At 41.6% G+C, this 23,028-nt stretch overlaps 1 protein-coding gene across 1 annotated transcript in view; it reads right to left on the bottom strand.

Moving 5' to 3' along the window:
- The window catches only part of LOC121283886 (solute carrier family 35 member F2-like), a 90,676-nt gene that overhangs the window by 5,973 nt on the left and 61,675 nt on the right, over nt 1-23,028 (bottom strand). Inside the window, exons 4-7 of the mRNA XM_041198688.1 lie at nt 20,952-21,111; nt 7,127-7,283; nt 4,761-4,813; nt 204-358 (exon numbers count right to left, since the gene is read on the bottom strand). Coding sequence (XP_041054622.1) covers nt 204-358; nt 4,761-4,813; nt 7,127-7,283; nt 20,952-21,111 — 525 coding nt within the window. The remainder of the gene's footprint in view (nt 1-203; nt 359-4,760; nt 4,814-7,126; nt 7,284-20,951; nt 21,112-23,028) is intronic.

The following is a 23,028-nucleotide window of genomic DNA, read 5'->3' as shown; positions in this document are numbered from 1 at the left end:
CAAAACATTGGAGCAGGTAGACTGCCTACCCTTTAGGGCACAACCAGCACATAACTGGGAAAGACCAAATCAAAGGAAAAGAAAAGGGCCCTTAAAAAAAAAGAGGAACATGTAACCCAACCAAAATAAAAGAAAATTCAATGCAGAAAATGCTCCTATGTCCACCAATTAATTTACTAATTTTTTGTTGGATGGCTGCTCACCTTGTAGTGGAACAAGAAAATCCCAAAGAAGAGGCTGTAAAGGTCCGCGGTCAGGATTGCAAGATTGACTGAGGTGGCGTTGCTGAGCTTAATCACAACTGGCAGGAAGCTATACCATCCAAACATACAAACAGCAAATGCAGTGAACAGTAATACTGTAAGGAAAAGAGGATATGATTTAAAATAAATGTTTAAATCTAATCTTGAACTATTATAATGTATGTCTTATGTAGTCAGAGTAGATACAATCATTTAGCAGTGTTTGTTAGGCTCTTTCCCTATTTTCCTTGTTTCTCATTTCGAAACAAGCATCAACTGGTTCTCTTATTAGCAGAGTGGAGAGAGTCTGTGTAGTCATTACAGTTTCTATCAGATGACCCAACTATTCAATGGTTCAAATTGAAATTGATTGAATATTCTACTAGTCTTTATTCCATAACAAAATACTGCTGGCCTTGCTGGGAACACACAAAAGACTTTAGCACCAGTTTTTGTACATATCAGAAATATGATTTCAGACCATTAATGGTCAAAACGAGAGAATCCAGCCATCTCCCCTTGACATTCAATGGTATTTCCATCACTGAATCCCCCACTATCAACATCCTAAATTTATCTTTGACCAGAAACTGAACTGGACCAGCCTTATAGATACTGTGGCTACAAGAGCAGGTCAGAGGCTGGGAATTCTGTGGAGCGTAATACCTACTGGCTCCCCAAAGCCTGACCACCATCTACAAGGCACAAGTCAGGAGTGTGATGGAATACTCTCCACTTGCCTGGATGAGCGCAGCTCTGACAACACTCAAAGCTCGACACCATCCAGGACAAAGCAGCCAGCTTGATTGGCATCCCATCCACCACCTTCAACATCCACTCCGTCCACCACTGATGCACAGTGGCAGCAGTGTGCACTAAGTAGTGCAGTGCAGCAACTCACCAAGGCTCCTTTGACAGCACCTTCCAAATCCGCAACCTCTACCACCTAGGAGGACAAGGGTATCAGGTGCATGGGAACCACCATCTGCAGGTTCCCCTCCAAGCCCCACACTATCCTTGGATCTTTATCGCCATACTTTCATTGTCATTGGGTCAAAATCCTGAAATTCCCTCCCTAACAGCACTGTAGGTATACCTACACCAACATGGACTGCAGCAGTTTAAGAAGGCAGCTCACCACCACCTTCTCAAAGGCAATTAGGGATAGGCAATAAAAATGCTGGCTTAGCCATCGACACCCACGTCAAGTGCAAGAATGAAAATAAAGAACATTTTGGGCAGTGTACTGTGAATTTCTAATATACATTGTCAATAAACAAGGTTCATAAAACTACCACTGTTATGCATTACATTTGCCAATTTAAAACGCAACCTTTAGGGTGCCTCATTTTGACTTTCCAGCCACTGTTCCCTTACTGATCCGCCAAAAGAAGCATCGAGCTCAATCAATGCATTTTTACTTCCAAGGTACCTTCTGTTTTATTTATTTAATGCTATATTCCAGGCAATTTTTGCAGTTTGTATACTCGACAAATTTAATCAATACAACCTATCTTTTGCATTACAAAATGCCAACCACCACACATAAGTAGCTCATCTTGCTTTACAAGATGAATTCAAGTGTCTTCCAGCATTTATAAGCCCTTAATCTCTGCAATTTTTATTGAAGTTTTCTTTTCTAAAAATCTGACTGGCTTTGGCTCTGTATTCACAGCATAAAAAGGCTTGCGTGACACCCTAACCAGTGTGTGAATCAATTAGTGTGTAGTGTTTAGCTATTAATGAGACAAGTTATCAAGTTAATCATTGTTTACAATCTACCAACAGGGAATATTCCACATCAGGAATTTAAATGCTGTTACTCAAATGCAGCAGTCACTTTCCCAAAATTAGAACCAATTGTTTTGAGAATATTGATCACAGGCAAGTGACAATTATCTGGTAGAAGGCAAAAAGTGATTGAAGGACTTACATTCTCTTTAATTCTGGAACTGGTTCAAGAAACAGTTCTGTAATATCAAGCGAGGCTGCCAATTCCATGAAATCTGCTCTTTCTCTATTATGGAACACACTCCAAACTGAAAACTAATTGCGCACTTTTGAAATTCATTGTCCAAGGCTGTATTCTGGCTTTGGTTCTCTCTAACGACTGGGGAAATTCTGTATTGTTCAGTGTTGGGAAAATTGGCAGGCAAATGCCCTTAACTTGATGATTCCTAGAACATATGATATCCTTCATCTCCATGGTCGCATCCATATTTGCTGCTGAGGGTACTGCTCTATCTGGAGCAGTCAACAAAAAACATGTCTTTAATGAGTCTTGGCACCTAGGAAAACAGCAGTATCTCTGAAAGTGTTGTTGTGTCATACTAGAAAAGGACATTGGAGAAACCCTGGTTTTCCCAGAGAGGAAAGAAGCTTAATTGTTGACAATCAGAAATTTACAATTCACGTGCAGTTTTTCTATAAAGAATTAAGCTCTTATTTTGATTTGTTTGTGTCTTAATGGAACATCATTTTGTGAAATGCTGTAAAGCAAGACCAGAAATTCCATGTATTCCTGACGAGGATAATTTATTTGTCGCATCAATTGTTCAGTTTCCCTGCAAAAACAGCGATTTCAATGCCTCAGCCTTTTAGTGCAAAATTTGGATACTTGTGCAGTAAACTGAGCAGTAAAAATTAATGGGACTTATTGTGATAAGGACATTATGGCAAGAGAAGTAATGATGATCTTGACAATAGTTTTACACTCTGATCCCATTTGGCAGGAACACACTCTGCCTACTCTGGGCAAAGGGTTTTTGGTGAGCAAACAAAGTAGAAAATTAAATACGGAGTAGATTTCTCTTTAAACTATTGTGCTGATCAAAATGTACACATCAGTGAGGACAATATTAGTCAGATCTGTGCTGCCCTTGTCAAGTAACCTACAGAAACTCAGTCTAACCTTCAATTACACCCTTTTATGTGAAATATTTGAGGGCTGCCATGGATTCATAAAACTGTGCAGAAGCATGATTTGTGCTTCCAGGAAAATAGAGGAAAATATTAGAAGAAAACAGCAAAAAACATTGGCAGTGATTATGTCGAAACACCAACATTGAAATAGCACAGCTTTATCCACATAAATTTAATTAGAAATAAACAGAAAAGAATAAATCCTTTTTCTTCCCTGGACTATGATCATGTTCATAGTGTAAACCACAAAATGAGTAAGATCCAGTTCAGTAGAAATGTTCAAATGGTACATGTTCTTATGACCCTCTTCCATTTCTTACCTGCACGCTACCCTTTGGTGATATCATCCAAAAGCACAACATCCAGTTGAATGTGTATGATGATGACACTCAGCTCTACCTCATCACCACCTCTTTTGACCCCTTCACTGTGTCTGATTTGACACACTGCTTGTCCAACATTCAAGATTGGATAAAGATTTTAAAATTGAGGTGCTGTTGGATCGGGAGCCAGTGTGGATCAGCAAAGGTTGATGGTGAATGAAACTTGCTGTGAGATAAGATGCAAGCAGCAGAGTTTTGGGCGAATACAAGCATATGTAAGTCAGAAGAAAATTACCCAACATCCAAGGTTGGGTGAGCAGAAATTTCCTCCAAATAAATACTGGAAAGACTGAAGCCATCATCTTTGGTCCCTACCACAAGCTCTATTGTCTGGCCTCCTGGCAACTGACTGAAGTTGAGCCAGCCCATTCGTAATCTTGCTGTTGTATTTGACCCTAAGACGAGCTTACAACCACATATTCACTCCATCATCAAGACTGCCTACTTTTACCTCTGCAACATCGCCTAGCTCCAATCTTGCCTCAGTTCATCTGCTGCTGAAATCCTCACCAATGTCTTTGTTGCCCTGGGACAATTATTTCAATGGTCTCCTGGCCTGTGTCCCATCTTCTGACCTATATGAACTTGTATTCATCCAAGTGTTCCCTGTATCTTAACTTGCACCAAGTCTCATTCAACCATCAACAATTGCTGACCTATATTGGCTCCTGATTCAACAAGGCCTCAGTTTTAAAATCTTCAACCTTAGCAGAAGGAAAAACCAGTTCAAAAATTTCAATCCCCAGTGAAAATCAGTAATACTGGCACCAGTAATACTGGAGTTCCATTTTAAGGTATACAAGATCAGTTCGGCAAGATTTTCTGGTGCCCTTCATTTCCAAGTTTTACTGGTTTTTCCTTAATTGTTTTCAAATTCCTCAATGGCCTCACCCTTCCCTCTCTCTGGAACCACCTCCAGTCTACAAGCCTTAAAGATCTCTGCACTCCTCCATTTTTGGCTTCTTGTGCATCCCCTATTTTAATCACTCCAACATTAGCGGCTGCACCTTCAGCTGCCTTGGCCTTAAGCTCTAGAATTCCCTCCCGAAACTTTCCCATCTCTCTATCTTTAAGATCCTCCTCTTTGACAAGCTTTGATCATCTATCCTAATACCTCTTTCTGTGGCTCAGCGTCAAAAATGTTTTTTATTGATCTTAAGTGCATTGGGACATTTAACTGGGTTAAAAGTGCTGTTGTTGAATAGATGCTTACCGACTTGCCAGTTCCAATTAATGTTTGCAATTGCGTTATGTTCCAAGATGCTTCTACAACAGAAGAAAATGAAAGGCCTGATTTTCAAGTGTAGTACTAAGAGTAAAATGTCATTCATTGCATTTTTTTCACCAGATAATCTTTTCCTTCTCTCTCTTTTTCCTGCCATATTCTTGATCATTTTTTCTATATCTTCCCTATTTTAAATTTTAATTTTAAAGTGATTGATGAACATGCTATAATTGTACATATTGTAGAGACATAACTACCACACACTATATGTTCCTGAATTATGCCATCAAAAATAAACATTGCTTCTACTGTTTTACGGGTAATGACATTTAACTCCATGTCTGATATCACTCACCTTGGTTACCTACATCATTCAGAATAATGCTCAATAATATCAAATAACACAAACCTAAGTCAGCAGAGTAAACTAGAACCACAGTCACTTCCACCGAAATTATATTTATTATAGAATGTAGCATGTATAAGACAGTAGTCAAATCAAGAGATTTGCTGTTGTACTTTATGCTCTTATAAAAATTCATCTTGCTCTCCATTGCTCAATTAATGCCTGATATTTCATTGACAGCTATCTACCAACATATGTAAACTAAAATGTGTATTGAAGTATTGTAATAATAGTTATGTATTTGCATTGTTTATGCTGAGCTGTCACAATGAAGGAAATATTAGAGTTACATTTACAATTGATGAGAGTGACACTCATTTCTAACCCATTCAAAGATATGGAATTGTGCTAATTTTTCAGGCTAACATACACCAAATAAGTAACATTTTAAGTCACTTCTTATGAATGGTTCATGACCAGGATTCTTTTATGTTGTTAATAAACCTGTTTGAATTGAAATACATTTATGCAGGTTCTGACAAGACACCATAGCCAGTTTGTCTGATGGTGATTCATGACCTGTTGCGTATTACAGGATCCCATAGTTCTCCTGAGGAAATAGGCTTTCTCTTAATAAATGGTAAACAAAGGTTATATACTACTGAATAACAGAACATCCAGTTTATTCCATTACTGAGGAAGGCATCCCACAACCAAATCAAAATGCATTTTTGGTTAATGTATTTTTTCTTCCCATTTTGTCTGTTGCTGGCGAATAGGTGTAAATATTTAGCAAGAATCTAACATGGGTGCTATTTTCAAAGTTCAATATGGAAATTATTGGCCTGAATTTTTGTGCAGACGCTGTCCATCTTAAGTTCATAAAAAGTAGATAATCTCATTGGAACTGTCAAGTTTATTGGAGCTGTCAAAAGCTATCAAGGAATTTAAATCTCCTGCCCTTTAAATATTTGTAAATTAGGTATGTAGTTTTAAAAAATAGTGCTTGCTATTTCACTCTGTCTATTGACCTAAGCTTGAGAGTTAGAGCTGCACAACTGATTTCACAACCTATCATTATCACAGTTTGATCGACAGCTCCAAGTGTTTATTAAGTCTTTGAAGTGGGACTGTGAATGAAAATGCTTGTTATAAGGGATTAAGTATTTGAAGGAAGTTAAATGTGTTTTTTTTTATCAGTGAGAGTGTTTTTTTAAATAGTGAATTCATGAATAGACACTTAAGGATTTTATTTAATCTCAGCATGGGTCCTGAAGTCTACCCATGGTGGATACTGGGCGAGTTAGCACGGAGGCTGTTAGACCAAAGGGTGGTGGCTGGGGGCATGGGTGGATATGAGGCGACACCATTGGCATAGGCACTATGAAGGGCCATGGTGGTGGGTGGAGGGGCATAGGTTGGCATGAAAGGTATGAAGGTCATGTGGGTGGGTGGAGGGGCATAGGTTGGCTTAGATGGAATGATAGGCCATAGGGCTGGGTGGAGGGGCACGGGTTGCCATGGAGGTTATAAAGGGCCATGGGGATGGGTGGGGGCAGGGGTGGCATGGGTTTGCATGCATGCGGTGGTGTGGGGGGCAGGGGTGGTGGGAGTCTGAGGGGTGAGTGGTGGAGAACTATTGTTTTGTTTCATTCTTTCACAGCTGGGACAAAGGCCCACAGCCCGCCTCTATACCCAGCAGCTCCTGTGCTATGTCTGCACTGTTTTCAAGGTCACCTGCCACAACTCCCATTTGACACCACCCCCCACACTGACCTCAGAATGAAAACTGGAAGTTCTGGGGCACTCTCTCCCGGGTTGGGTTTGCAGAGCCGCAACTTGTCCCGACTCAGGGCTCCCAACCTGGGAGCAAAAATTCAGGCCATCGATTGGAAGAGCACCAAACATAAGCTAAAATTGTGCCTATGAGCTCTATTTTCTATTATATAGAGAACATTAAAGCACAGTTATATTAGACACAAATTAGAAAAACATTGCCATTCCTTACAGTTGTATACCGCTAAAGAAGGTTGCAAATAAGCCGAGCATTCCCAGGAACTCCTCTCTGCTAAAGTTTTTCACAACGAATTCTTCACACACATTAGAAATTCCATAAAGTACAGCACCCCCTAGGACCAAAAGGTCCCCCAGTAACTTGCTGTTACCTATTTTAAAAAAAAAGACACCAAATCCACTTTAAAGAAGTTCAAAGCATCAATAACATTACTTTTTATAATAGTTCAGAACTGTCTTTTGAGAATACAGTCAGTTTCTTATTTGAGCATATAATAAGATCTGAAGCATGTTGCAAACAACCACAAAGCATTTGATTCAGGGTCAGTCAAGCAGTACTTTTAAAAAGGAGCTGATTTACAACCTGGTAATAAATTGTATTGAGGATCATAGAGATATTCATTACAGTCTCAGAGCGATCAGAGAAGGAAACTAATGATGCACTAACTCTGGATGGACCGCATTTGATTTGCTAAATGGTCATTTTGTGCTCTGCATTTCTTCTGTTACAAATGTTTGAAAAGGATCAGGTAAAGAGCAGCTGGCCCATGTAGCCTGTCCTATCCCAGCATGGTGTGACAACTTTCAGCAGAGGCCAACAACTCATGTTTCCTAACATCTAAACTATGCTTACATATCTTATACTTATGTCCCTTAGTACTCCCTAACCGGCACTAATTAACATTTTGTGAAATTCCCCCTACACAAGAAACAGATTGGGCAGGATTTTCCCTTCGTCGGGTGGGCAGGCCCAGGAATGGCCGCAAAATGGACTGCTGCCAGTGATCGGGCTCTGACAGCAATTTCACACTGGCTGGCCAATTAGCGGCCAGCCAGCATGAAACATGTGCTGAAAGCCTCAGCACTGCCAGCATGGAGGAGTGCAAGCGCATGTGAGGGGGATTATGCACTGAAAGCTCCCTGAAAGCACAGAGCTGCCTCAGGGAGCTGAAAAATTTTTAAATGAAAAATAAAGATTTTAAAAATAATTGAAACATATCCCCACATGTGACTCAGTCCACATGAACAGGGACATATTAAAAATGATGTTTCAGAATTTTTATTTTTTTAAATTACTGTTGGAAATCTCATCCCACCCATGGGTGAGGTTTCTTCAAAAATGCAAAGGCCACCTGGTCTATTTGCCTGCCTGCCAACCGTAAGCTTGGACGGGCAGTGAAAAATTAATTGATTAATGGCCTTAATGGGCCTTTTAGTTGTCAGCGAGCGTGCTGCCAACTCTCGCGAGTGCACACTATTTTACTCCCGATCGAGTCGGGCATGCACCTGCCTGCGAGACGTAAAATTCTGCCCATTGTCATTATTGGAAAATTGCCCATTGGGAAATCATGTCTGACAAATCTATTAGAATTCTTTGAAGAGGTAACAAGCAGGATAGTTAAAAGGGAACCAGCAGAAGTAATATATTTGAATTTTTAAAAGGCGTTCAATAAGGTACCACATATAAGGCTACTTAATAAGAAAAGAGCCCATGCTGTTAGGGGTAGTCTATTAGCATGGATAGAGGATTCACTAGCTAACAGAAGGCAGAAAGTTGGGATAAAAGGGGCATTTTCTGGATGGCAACCTGTGACTAGTGTAGTGCCACAAGGATCAGTGCTGGGGCCACAATAACACAATATATATTAATGACTTGGATGAGAGAAATGAATGTACTATGGCCAAGTTTGTGAATGACACAAAAATAGGTGGGAAGGCAAGTGGTGAGGATGACACAAAGAGTCTGCAGAGGGTTATAGACAGGTTAAGCGAGTGGGCAAAAACTTTTCAGATGGAATATAATATGGGAAAATGTGAGGTTATGCACTTTGTCAGGAAGATTAGAAGAGCTGAATATTATTTAAATGGAGAAAACTGCAGCACAGAGGGATTTGGGGGTCCTCATGTATGAATCACAAAAAGCTAGCATACAAGTTCAACAGGTAATAGGGAAGGCAAATGGAATGTTGGCCTTTATTTCAAAGGGAATGGAGTATAAAAATAGGGAAGTCCTGCTAAAACTATACAAGACACTAGTTAAACCCTACCTAGAATATTGTGAAGAGTTTTGGTCCCCTTATCTAAGGAAAGATGCACTGACATTGGAGGCAGTCCAGAGAAGGTTCACTAGGTTCACTTTACCACAGTGGGCTGTAGAGGTTGGGTCGTTAAGTATATTCAAGGCTGAGATCGACAGATTTTTTAATCTGTAAGGGAGTCAAGGGTCATGGGGAAAAGGCAGGAAAGTGTAATTGAGGATTATCAGATCAGCCATAATCTCATTGAATGGCGGAGCAGACTTGAGGGGCCGAATGACCTACATCTGCTCCTACATCTTATGGTCTTATTACCTACACAACCATACCTTTAGACCCAGATGTATCTACTTGAGAATATCTGATGAGAAGTGCCTTCACAGGCTGAAGTTCATTACCAAGAAGGCAGTATCAAAGTTGTTTTTTTCTATTCATTCTTGGCATGAGGGCATCGCTGGCTAGGCCAGCAGTTATTGCCCATCCCTAATTGCCCATGGGAAGCTGGTGTTGAGTTGTCTATTTGAACTGCTGCAGTCCATGTGGTGTAGGTACACCCACAGTGCTGTTAGGGAGGGAGTTCCAACATTTTGACCCAGCGACAGTGAAGAAACAGCGATATATTTCCAAGTCAGGATGGTGAGTGGCTTGGAGGGGAACTTGCAGATGGTGGTGTTCTCATGTATCTGTTGCCCTGGTCCTTCTAGATGGCAGCAGGCATGGGTTTGGAAGGTGCTGGTGAGTTCCTGCGTTGCACCTTGTAGATGGTACACACTGCTGCCACTGTTCGTCGGTGGTGAAGGGAGTGAATGTTTGTTGATGGGGTGCCAATCAAACAGGTTTTGTCTTGGATGGTGTCGAGCTTCTTGCGTGTTGTTGGAGCTCCACACATCCAGGCAAGTGGAGAGTATTCCTCACACTCCTGACTTGTACCTTGTAGATGGTGGACAGGCTTTGGGGAGTCAGGAGGTGAGTTACCCACCACAGGATTCAGAGCCTCTGACCTGACCTTGTAACAACTATATTTATATGACTAGTCCGGTTCAGTTTCTGGTCAATGGTGAGGATGTTGATAGTGAGGAATTCAGCTATGGTAATGCTTTGAATGTCAAGAGGCAATGGTTTGATTCTCTCTTGCCTGACACTTGTGTGGCACAAATGTTACTTGCCACTTGTCAGCCTAAGCCTGGATATTGCATTTGGACATAGGCTGTTTCAGTATCTGAAGACTTGCGAATGGAGCTGAACATTGTACAATCATCAGCAAACATCCTGACTTCTGACCTTATGATGGAAGGAAGTTCATTGATGAAGCAGCAGAAGATGGCTGGGCCTAGGACAACCTTAGGGTTATACCATCCATTACAAGCTGATATGTAGGCAGCTAGACAGGAAAGCAATGCGAGGGTACTGAACGTCACCATCACAATGGTTTTATCTGCTTCTGGATCCTTCTAGTCTACCACAGGGGACACCTGTAACAGTTGTTGTTTTCATAGGGCATAAATGTTTGAAGAAATTCACTGATGCTTTTTGTTTACTATTGCAAACACTTTTATCACATTCCCAAACAAGCACCAGTAGAATGTCTTGGCAGTACAATTCTTTCCCAAGGTAAGATAACCCAAGGACCAGCTAGTTATTGATGGAATCTTCCCAGCCTGGCTTATTAAAACAAGAAGGCAGATTGGAAGATTGATGCCTAAGAGATCAGCATTGCTCTCTGCAGTTCTGTTAATAACACTTGCAAGAGCTAAATACAGAACTAAATTCAGCTACAATAAGGCAAATATGTGGGAGATGGTGGCATAGTGGTAATGTTGCTGGGTTAGTAATCCAGAGACCCAGGCTAATGCCCTGGGGACATGGATTCAAATTCCACCATGGCAGCTAGTAGAATTTGAATTCAATTAATAAATCTGGAATATAAAGCTAGTCTCAGTAATGGTGACCATGAAACTATTATCGATTGTCGTAAAAACCCATCCAGTTCATTAATGTCCTTTAGGGAAGGAGATCTGCCATCCTTACCTGGTCTGGCTGCATGTGATTCCAGACTCACAGCAATGTGGTTGACTCTTAACTGCCCTCTGAAATGACCTAGCAAGTTCAGTTCAAGGGCAATTGGGGATGGACAACAAATGCTGGCTTTACCAGCAACGCCCACATTCCATGAAAGAATAAAGAAGAATTAGAATAAATTATTGGTACTTAGAGCAGAGCCTTAGATGCCTGGTTAGATCGTCATCACCTCGTAGTGCAGCCCTATTAGATTATACAAAATCATTGTTGCAAGTTGTATGCTACACGAAATTTCCATCTAACAGGCCTGAAAGAACTGAAGGAGAGATGATCACAAGCCAGGCTAGATAAGGACATTGTAATAATGACTATAAGGAAGCCACATTCATCTAATTCCCAGAGCCAACCAGGAAACTATACTGTTTGCACAGATGCACAATGCAGAGCCTGAGGACACTTTCACCAACATTGCACTACTGCAACTACCATGGATACAAATCTGCAGGTTCCTTATATTGCATGATTAAAATTAAATTGTCTGGATACAGTGGTATTAAAATATTTCTTAAACTAAAAGTCTGAAATATAAGTGTTTACCCCAGTTCTTCACTTTGACAGTTCTCCTGAAGCATATTCTAGTGCTTTTTCTAGGTCTTTCCACAGTCAGAGTACTAAGTGAGGCTCCAGCAACTTTGGAATAAGGTTGCCCTGTATCTCTCTACGCTGGTTTTGAGAAAGTACTTAAAAGGGTTCCTGCACATTTGAACAAGTTGGAAGATTGGTTCCTAAGAGATCAACATTGCTCTCTGCGGTCCTCTGCTACTGTGGTGGCTCTCTGGTCCTGCCCACTCACTGGCACATGTACTATTAGTTGAGATTGGGGTGAGATGGTCTGAATGTGGTGCTACGTGACCTCTTGACAGCATGAAGCCTATATAATGATGCTCTCCAAGTGTTCTTCTTCAGCATCCAGACATGAAGTATTCCACAGCACAGCGTATGTTCATGAGAGATACTCCCACTGAGCACGTGACCTTTTGTTACTGCATGTTATGTTACAGCTGCATGATCCTTCAGAGATGCTAAATGCTGCAGTTAGATTCCAGTTCCAATGAGCAGTATGCACAGATATAGATAGGGACTCCTCCTTAGTCACTAGCAGTCCTTCCAAGATCTTGTGCACAGTATCATATGACTCCAGAAGATTAAATTGTGATAACTTTATTGACATGAGATATGGTTGAGTAATTTGCATGTAGTGGTGGGCAATGTGTTACAGGTTGAGAGGAAACATTTTAGGGAATGCATACATTATTTATAGGCTTATTACAGGGAAAATTGGATAGCTTTATTTTCTGACATTTTCTGATGCCTAAAAACATTTTTATGCATGTGCTTCCATGTGTGCTGCGAGGCGCTATTGGCATTTGTTTACGATCCAGTTAGGGACAATTAACATTTAAAGAGAAATCCAAACATCTCATTTTAACCAATAGAACTATGCCAGAAGATTTCATTTTTTTAAAAGTAGAAACACTAACTTTATGTATATAAAAGACTTAAACAAAGCAAGCACTATTAATTTAAAAATATGGTTTGTAACTGCGTATGTTAGGCACTCAGGTTTACTTCTTAAACAAAAACAGAAAATGCTGGAAAAACTCAGCTGGTCTAGCAGCATCTGTGGAAAGAGAAACCAAGTTAACATTTTGAGTCCGTTTGACTCTTCTTCAGAGTCCTGCTGAGTTTTTCCAGCATTTTCTGTTTTTGTTTCAGATTTCCAGCATCCGCAGTTTTTTGCTTTTATCTCAGGTTTACTTCTTACTTCCTTCAAGCATACTCTTACAAAATGCATCGATTTTATAAAGTTATTTATTTATGGAGGGACCACCCATAAGTATCATAAGTATGCCACAGACCTGTGAAGAATTCTCCTCTGGTCCAGCTGTTCTTAGAGGTAAGATTTTGATTTACTACCTCTTGACTGTGAATATCTCAGTCCCTGCTTGCTCTGGTTACTTTTCCAATGCTTCCAAGTTAAGCTGCTGGTTGTTTTCTTTGCCACAAGACTCTGAAGGCACCACTGTAGATTCTTCTACTAGTTTCAAATTAGGCATTCTTCCAGCTTATGTTCCCTCACAAAATTCAAACTGAGATTAAGCCTCATCCGTATTGCACACAGTGAATACTGAAGTTACTTTTTTACTCTGCTTACAGCATCTAGCTAACTATCATTTACTTAGGCTATCTCTTGGTGAGGTGCAAACCACACCAGGTCCAAACTGCAACACCCGAACTTAAATGGCTCTGCATCCCTTTATATAACCTCAACAGCCCTTCAGTCTGCCCAGCAGTTTTAGTTTTCAAATCTCAGATTCAGTTTTGTTTTCCTTAGAAACAGGGAGGTTCAGTTTCCTTTCTATGCTTCCCTTTTCTGTTTCCATTTTCAGTTTCTGTTTAGTGTTAGGTCATACATTGTTTAAGTTTCTCCACCTGCTGTTTTATAGCTCTGTCTCTTCTATTCTGACTTTTAAGTGTATTAACCTCCCAGCTTGTTTACATTCCATTCCCCATTTTCTACAGTCGTAGTTTTAAGAATTAAAGTTCCAAGTTATGCTCTTAAACCTAAAGGTATATTCTGAAACAGATGAACCATGAACTAGATATTTGCAACAACAGCCACCATCTTCTCCAGGCACTGCTCTCCTTTGGGAGGGTGCCGTGGGCTGCTGAGCAGAGCAACCCTTCTTTGGTACACTCCTGCAACAGTTCTAATTCTGAAAACCATACAATCTTTCAACTTCATCACTACTCAGTCTACACCTCTTTTAATTCTGCAGCAAGCAATAATCAGCCCTTTAAATTACAGTTCTTGCACAGAAAGTGTCAGTTTTGGCCAAGGTTTATGTCTGCTCCTCCTAGTTTTTCCTTCGAAAAGTTTCTCTCGGGTTCATCTGATAAATTGAAACAAATTATTCTAACTTTTATGAAGCCACATTTGGAATATTTTTGGAGTTCTTGACATCCTATTTTCAAGAGGTTTATTACAACTTAAGAAAGCAAGATAAAGTCAAGGCTGAGAAAGCACTCTATCCAGCATACCATTCAAGGGCATTAGACTAAGTCCCAGTATAAATCATCTTAATTATCAAGATAAGCTAATAGAGTTGGGATTCTATACTTTGCAGAAGTATCAACTTAGAGGTGACCTGACAAGCTTCAGTAAGTGAGAAAGGGAATAGATTGTGGCCAGGGTTTTTCGGATGGTGGCATTTCGCTTCCTGATCAACCAAACAGTCAGTGGCCAATATATCACTGCCGGTACTGGCTGCTCTGCAGACATTCAGCTCGTCAAGGAGCAGTAATTAGCTGGAGGCAGGACTTCCACCTGTCAGTCGGGAGGAAGTCCCACATCAGAGAGTTGCTGGCCAATTTAATTGGCTGGCAGCTCTCTAGTGCCAGCAATGCTAGAAGCAGCAGTGGCCAGTACTGAGACTGCAAGCAGTCCCCAGAGTCTTCATCCCGGGAATCCAGGACCAGGTAAGTGTGGAGGTCTCAGGGTGGGCAGATGGGTCTGGAGAGTTGGTGGAGAGTCCGGGGGAGGGAGAGTCCTTGCAGGGGCCAGATTGTGTGGTGGGGTGTCTGAGGTTGGAAGGAGGATGATGATCGAGGCACTGCCCACCCTGCCACCCGCCCTGCTTCCTGCCTGGGACCTGAACAGGGTCACTCTTCAGGTTTCCAACCTGCCCCTAAACCTGTCCTACCAGCCAAAAAATTGAGGTTGGGCAGGAAACGGCCCTTGTGTGGCCATTAATTGGAGCAAAAGCAGAGAGGCCTGCCAACTCCTCGTTTGCCCCACTGTAAAATTGAAGAGAGATCCGAACCGGAGGGAGCCTGGGGGGAAGGTCATCCAAGGAATTTTCTGGCCACCCATCTCCAGCCTGCAAACCCAATGATAGGGAAATGTAAAACTCTGCCCCATGTTTTCAGTCATGAATTGTGGGAGACAATTAAACAATGAACCAAAGGAGGAGGCTTCCCAAAAATCTCCTTCCTCAGTGAGGGGGGAACCTAGCGCATCAGTGCAAAAGACAAGGCTGATGTGTTTGTAACCATCTTTAGCCAGATTTGCCGAGTGGATAATCCATGTTGCTCCCCTCCAGAGGGCTCCTGCATCACAGTTGCCAGCCTTCAGCTAATTAAATTCACTCCACGTGATATCAAGAAATGGCTGAAGGCACTGGATACTGCAAAGGCTATGGGCCCTGACAACATTCCTACAGTGGTATGAAGACTTATGCTCCAGAACTAGCTCTGTGCCCTAGCTAAACTGTTCCAGTATCAGCCTTCACTATAGAGGATACAAGTAACATCCCAGAAATAGCTGTAAGACAGGCAATGGAAGGGAGGGAGGAACTCGAGAAAATCACAATCACCAGGGAAGTGGAATTGTTGGAGCTGCAGCCTGACAAGTCTCCGGGTCCTAGGGTCCTAAAATAAGTGGCTATTGGAATAATTGATGCATTGGTTTAATTTTCCAAAATTCCCTAGATTCAGGGAAGGTTCCAGTAGATTGTAAAATAGTGAATGTAACTCCTTTATTCAAAAGGGGAGGGTGTCAGAAAGCAGGAAACTACAGGCCAGTTAGCTTAGCATCTTAGGGTAAATGTTAGAAGCTATTATTAAAGAAGCTAAAGCAGGGTAATGTGGCAGAATCAGCATGATTTTGTGAAAGGGAAATCATGTTTAACCAATTTAATGGAGTTCTTTAAAGAAGTAACATGTTCCGTGGATATAGGAGAACTGGTGGATATACTGTATTTAGATTTCCAGAGGCATTTAATAAGGTGCCATATCAAAGGTTATTGTGGAAAAAAAAAACTCACGGTGTATTGGGTTAACATACTGGCATGAGTAGAAGATTGGCTGGCTAACAGGAACCAGAGAGTAGGCATAAATGGGTTTTTTTTCTGGTTGGCAAGATGTAACGAGTGATGTGCCACAGGGATCAGTGCTGGAGCCTCAACTTTTTACAATTTATAAAAATGACTTGGATGAAGGGACCAAAGATATGGTTGCTAAATTTGCTGAGTTTTTCCAGGTATTTTTATTTTTGTTTTTGTTTTGGATTTCCAGCATCCACAGTTTTTTGCTTTTATCTTAGTGTTTAATTGACTGCCACTTCTCTTCAAGGAATGCCTACCTTGAAGAAGTATTGTTCTTCTCTCTGACAGGATTTCTGCCTCTCTCTTTTGCCTTGTTCACCTTCATTGCTTTCCATTTCTCTCCTGGTGTTTGACAAGGTGTTTTCTAAAACTCACTTTCACAGCCATATTTCCTTCCTCAGTGACTGTCTCCGTCTCCGGCTCACCCCACGTGGATTTCAACTGAAGTTCCATCCCTCATGTTTCAAACCCACCCAGGGCCTTGCCTGTCCTGCTTTCTACCCTTAATGTCATCTATTAGCACATTTCTTAGCTAATATCATCACCGTCAACACCTCTTTGTCCTTTTATCTATGACATCTTTCGGCAATCTCCACCTATCACCGGCCCTCTACTCAGCTCTAGCTGTTCCACCCCCCCTTAAACCAGCTTATATTCCACCTCTTTTCTATTTTTCCTTAGTTCTGTTGAAGAGTCATACGGACTTGAAACGTTCACTGTATTCCTCTCCACAGATGCTGTCAGACCTGCTGAGTTTTTCCAGGTATTTTTATTTTTATTTTTGTTATGGAATGGGCATGTTGTCTTATGAGGAAAGGTTGGAAAGGTTAGGCTTGTATCCGCTGGAGTTTAGAAGAGTAAGAGGTGACTTGATCGAAACCTTCAAGGTGCTTAGGTGTCTTGGCAGGGTCAACATGGATGTTTCCTCTTGTGGGAGAATCTAGTGTTAGGGGCCACTTATTAAAAATGAGCAGTTGCCCATTTAGTACAGAGATGAGAATTTTTTTCTCTGAGGATCATGGGCCTTTGGAACTCTCTTCCTCAGAAGGCAGTGGAAGCAGAGTCTTTGAATATTTTTAAGGCAGAGGTAGATAGATTCTTGATAAGCAAGGGGGTAAAAGGCTATTGGTAATAGGAAGGAATGTGCATTGAGTTTGAAATCAGATCAGCCATGACGATCTTGAACGGTGGAGCAGACTTGAAGAGCTAAGTGACCTACTCCTGCTCCTAATTTGTATGTTCGTATGTAGTACAGCTACAACATGGACATCTACCCAGAATATGGAAAATTATCAAGGTATATCCTGTCGAGAAAATGCAGGACAAATCCAATCCAACCCATTACAACCCCATCAATCTACTCTTGCTTTTCAGCAAAGCGATAGAAGGTGTCATCGACAGTGCCATCAAGTGGCACTTACTCAGCAATAACATGCTCATAGACACTCAGTTTGGGTGCCACCATGGCTACTCAGCTCCTGATCTCATTACAGCCTTGGAAAAAAGAGCTGAACTCAAGCGGTGAAGTAAGAGTAACTGTCCTTGACATCAATGCAGCATTTGACCAAATGGGGCAACAAGGAGACCTAGCAAAACTGGAGTCAATTGAAATCAGCGGGAAAACTCTCCACTGGTTGCAGTCATACCTAGTGCAAGGGAAGATGCTTTTGGTTGTTGAAGGCCAATCATTTCAGACCCAGGACATCACCGCAGGAGTTCCTCAGGACAGTGTCCTGGGCCCAACCATCTTCAGCTGCTTCATCAATGATCTTTTCTCCATCATAAGGTCAGAGGTGGGGATGTTTGCTGATGATTGCACAATGTTCACCATGATCCCTCAGGTCCTGAAGCTGTCCGTGTCCATATGCAGCAAGATCTGGATAACATTCAGGCTTGGACTAATAAGTAGCAAGGAACATTTGCACCATACAAGTGCCAGCCTATGACCATCTTCAACAAAAGCAAATCTAACCATCATCCCTCTATAATCAATGGTATTACCATTGCTGAATCTCCCATCTTCTACGTCCAGGTGGTTACATTGACTAGAGATTTAAGTTGACCAACCATATAAATATCATGGCTACAAGAGTAGGTCAGAGGCTGGGAATTCTGTAATTAGCTCTTGACTTATCAAAGCCTGTCCACCATCTACAAGGCACATGGAATACCCTCCACTTGCCTGGATGATTGCGGCTCCAAAAACACCACCCAGGACAAAGCAGACCAATTGATCATTACTCCATCCACGCCTTAAGCATTCCCTCTCTCTACCACTGATGCACAGTGACAAACAGTGTGTACCATGTACAAGATGCACTGCAGCAAGGAGCCAAGGCTTCTTCGATAGCACCTTTCAAACCTGTGACCTCTACCAACAAGAAGATAAGGGAAGCAGATGCATAGAACACTACCACCTGCAAGTCCCCCTTCAAGCCACTCACCATTCTGACTTGGAAATATATCGCCATTCCTTCACTGTCACGGAATCAAAATCCTGGAACTCCCTCCCTAATAGCACTGTGGGTGTACCTATACCACATGGACTGCAGCGGTTCAAGAAGACAGCTCACCACCACCTTCTAGAGGGCAATTAGGTATGGGCAACAAATGCTAGCCATGCCAGCAATGCTCACATCCCATGAAAGAACCAAAGAAAATTTTAAACACCTCTATCAAAGTTGAATGGTTGCAGACAAGCTACAGAGGATGTGTGAGGATGGAGCAAGAAATACAAGCATGACATACCATGACAGCATATCTCCTAGTAGGACGAGCCACAGCAGAACAGGATGATCAAAGCTCCTCTTAACCTTCTCTGCTACAAGGAGAGCAAGCACAGCTTTTCCAGCCTATCCAGATAACAGTAATCCCTCATCTCTGGAACCATTCTAGTAAGTGGGCCCAGGTGGGGATATGGAAGGAAATTTGCATGCCTATTGGAGAAGCCTGGGAGAAGAGGGATGTTGCACAATAGCAGATGGTTTCCCACATGGGCACACTGGTACCAGTAGCTAAGTGGAAAGGCGCTCACCTCCTGGATCCAACAGTTCCCATCTGGGTGTAGCTGTTAGATTTCCCAAGGCTTGCGAAACCCAGCCTTCAAGAATTAAATTCGAACAATAGAACAACTCCTGTAAAAGACTTAGAAAACTTCCCAAAGATACTTGAAAATCAAGAGGCGGAAGGAGTGAGGGATTTAAACCAATCACCAGCACCAAGGAAAAGGTACAGGGAAAACTATTAGACCTAAAGGCTAACAAGTCCCCAAGACCTGATGTCCTGCATCCTACGGCCTTAAAAGAAGTGGTTGCAGAGATAGTAGAGGCATTGGTTGTAATTTTCCTAAATTCTTTATGTTCTGGAAGGGTCACAGCAGATTGGAAAATAGCAAATGTAACATCTTTATTCAAGAAAGGAGGGAGACAGAAAGCAGGAAACTAAAGTCCAGTTAGCCTAACATCTGGCACAGGGAAATTGCTAGAACCTATTTCAAGGAGGTTATAGTACAATACATAGAAAATCATAATGGAATCAGAGAGAGTCAACATTGTTTTTTGAAAGGGAAATTGTGTTTAAGTAATTTATTACAGTTCTTTGAGTAAGTAACAAGCAAGGTGGATAAAGGAGAACCTGTAGATGTGGTGTACTTGGATTTCCAAAAGGCATTTAATAAGGTGTCACATCAAAGGTTACTACACAAAATATGGTGAAAAGGTAACATATTAGCATAGATTGGTTAACAAACAGGAAGCAGAGAACAGATATAAATGGGTCTTTTTCGGTTTGGCAAGCTGTGGCAAGTGGCATGCCACAGTGATCTGTGCTTGGGCCTCAACTGTTTACAACCTATATCAATATCATTCATATCCAGGCTACTTCCTCATTTAATATATGTTTGGAAAAGTCCTTTTCCTTCATAAATACTGATGCAAAGTACTTATTTGGTATCTCAGATGTGCTTTCTGCCTCCACCAATTGCTCTCCATTTTGGTCCCTCATCGGGCCCACTGCTCCTCTGACAACCCTTTCACGGTTAATATGCCTATGAGAACTCTCTTTTATGTTAGCCATCAATCTGTTCTCATGTTGTCCCTTGTCCTCTATTATTTCCTTTTGCACTTCTCCTTAGTATTTGATTCTGTCTTATGTTATCAAGCTGACATCTGTCGGATGCCCCAGAGATGAGAGGAGGTCAGGAACAGAATGCCAACTCACACGGTTGATACCGATTCACTGAATTCCTTCAAGTGAGAGCAGGACCTATTTCTAGCTGGAGTGAAGATCACCACTTATAAAAGGTAGGCATTCAAGCCTATAGTGATCTCCTGGACTAGTTTTGATCACTTAGATTGGCCTGAGAAGAATTTTCCAGAATTTTTATCCCTCGAATTGACCTGGGTTTTTATCTGTTTTTGGGTGGGTTGGAGTGTATTTATTTTGATACACAAGGTATCATAATTGTGTAGGACAGACTGGATAGGCAAGATGATCTTTCCCTGTGTGTCATTGTATGTGAATGCTCCTCTAAATATACTGGACAGCAATTAGCCTAGGTTAAAATAGTGATGATATCGATGTGTGGATATTCTGGAATTTCACTTTGGAATTGGAAAAATATGCAGAAGCTTCCCTTAGGAGAACAATTAAGTGGAGCAGCTAGTTCATGATCAGGTAGATTATACATGGAAGGACTAGGTTTGTATGTTGAATGTTCTTTTCTCAACCTGTGCTTTGTTTACATTCATAAGCTCATTCAATACTCTGAGCACTGTTCAAAAACATTTCATACAATTCCAGGTCCAGGCAATGATCTTACCTAATCCTTGATGGTTTGTTGCCAAAACATCTGCACCAACCATAATTCCAACGCCCAACAAACACATGCAAACAGCCACAAAGTGGATGACTTTGTATCTTGAACGTAAGATAAACCATGATAGGAACATCACCACAGGAATGACAAAGCAATCTAGTAGCTGAAAGGGCACAACAAATACATGTTAACAAGTTATATTTACCTACAGAAAGAGTGGACTGGAAATTCAGCTCTGTGGTGCTATGGTTTGGGCAGAATGGGTGCTGTTTTGTGTCCAAAATGGCACCTGTGCCTCAGGAAAACCAATGCTAAGCAGCATGAAACAAAAGAGAAATTAGTACACACCTTAATCATCCCCATTCCCATTCCCGATATCTCAGACCTTACACATCCTCCTGGCCCCTTTCCACCCCGGTCTCTCTTTGACCCCAACCTCCAACTCCAAGCATCCTCCAATAACATTCCCAATCCCACAATAATACTGAAGACCCCTGCGATGTTCTTTGCTGACCCCAATAGTTCTACACATCTGATTGCACTACAAGGCCCATTGCAATACTGCAGACCCCCAAGATATTTTGTCCTGACCACCTAGCATTATCCCCCACCCTGCTGCCCAATTGCACTCTAGTCCCAGCCATTCCTCTTTCTGACCTCTGCGATCTTACCAAATCACTTACCTGAACGTTGACCTGAACATTTGTGGGCTTCCACCGTTGCATCTTTGACGTTGAAATAAGGTCTGAAGCCCAAAGTCCCAGGCTCCTAGCACATCCCAGTCCAAGCATGGGCTCTTAGTACTCTGTGTTTGAGGCACCTAAAAATAGGCGCTTCCAAATTTCTGGGCGATTGTGTTTTAATCTATTTACCATTTGTTCTTTCTAGCATCTACTGAGTCCATTGGAAATTTTCACGCTAAAATTAAATTTGAACCATTAGCAGGAATTGTTACTTTGTGCATTGGCACTGGGAAGCACAACATTTCTCCACCTTGTTACACAATCTAAATCACTTGAAATTCAATGAGTAATGTAGCATTTAAAGAGAGTTTGTTCTCTATTTCAGGCTTTTCCTGCGAGTTGCATGTTTAACAGTTTTCCATCAGATTTACTTGGCGGAAGTGCTGGCTAACTTAAGCCATTTTCCTGTTGAGATTTATCCTGTTGTTTTTGGCTTTCCACTGGCATAAGAACATAAGAGTATAGGTGGGTGGGGCAGGGGCAGGCTCAGGACAATTACTGCCATTCCTGATATTTCCCTGTTTTAGAAATAGAGGCAATATTTTACAAAGTTGGCTCCCGCTGTGCAATATAGCTAGAGTAATGAGACAGAACCTGATCAACTATTTACAGGCATGCCTTGGAAACAACAATTTATATTTGGATAGCCCCTTTAACATATTAAAATGTCCCAAGATAGTTAAAAGGGAGCTTTATAAAACAAAATATAACACCGAGCCACATAAGGAGATAGTAGGTCAGATGACCAAAAGCTTGGTCAAAGAAGTAGGTTTCAAGGAAGATCTTAAAAGAGGAAAGTGAAGTAGAGAGGCGGAGTGGTGTATGGAGAGAATTCCAGAGCCTAGGGCTTAGGTAGCTGAAGGCATGGCTACTTATGGTGGAATGATGAAAATCAGGGATACTCGAGATCAGAATTAAATAAGAGCAGATATCTTGGAGTTTTGTGGAACTGGAGCTCACTACAGAGATAGGGAGGGGCGAGACTGTGGAGGGATTTGAAAACAAGATGAGAGTTTTAAAGTCAAGATATTGTTTGACTGGGAGCCAATGTAGGTCAGTGAGCACAGGGAAGATAAGTGAACAGGATTTGATGCGACATAGAACATGGGCAGCAGAGTTTTGGATGACCTCAAGTTTACAGAGGGTAGGATGTTGGAGACCAGCCTAGAGTGCATTGGAATAGTCACGCACAGAGGTAACAAAGGCAGGGGTTTCAACAGGTGATGAGCTGAGACAGGGGCTATTGGGCTATGTTATGGAGGTGAAATCATCTTAATGATGATATGAATATGTGGTTGATGGCTCATCTCGGGTCATATTTGACACTAAGTTTGCAA

The sequence above is a fragment of the Carcharodon carcharias genome, chromosome 11 (assembly GCF_017639515.1).
Source record: "Carcharodon carcharias isolate sCarCar2 chromosome 11, sCarCar2.pri, whole genome shotgun sequence".
Lineage (NCBI taxonomy): Eukaryota > Metazoa > Chordata > Chondrichthyes > Lamniformes > Lamnidae > Carcharodon > Carcharodon carcharias.
The sequence above is the reverse complement of the archived record's forward strand: the minus strand, read 5'-3'. Positions and strand labels throughout refer to the sequence as shown.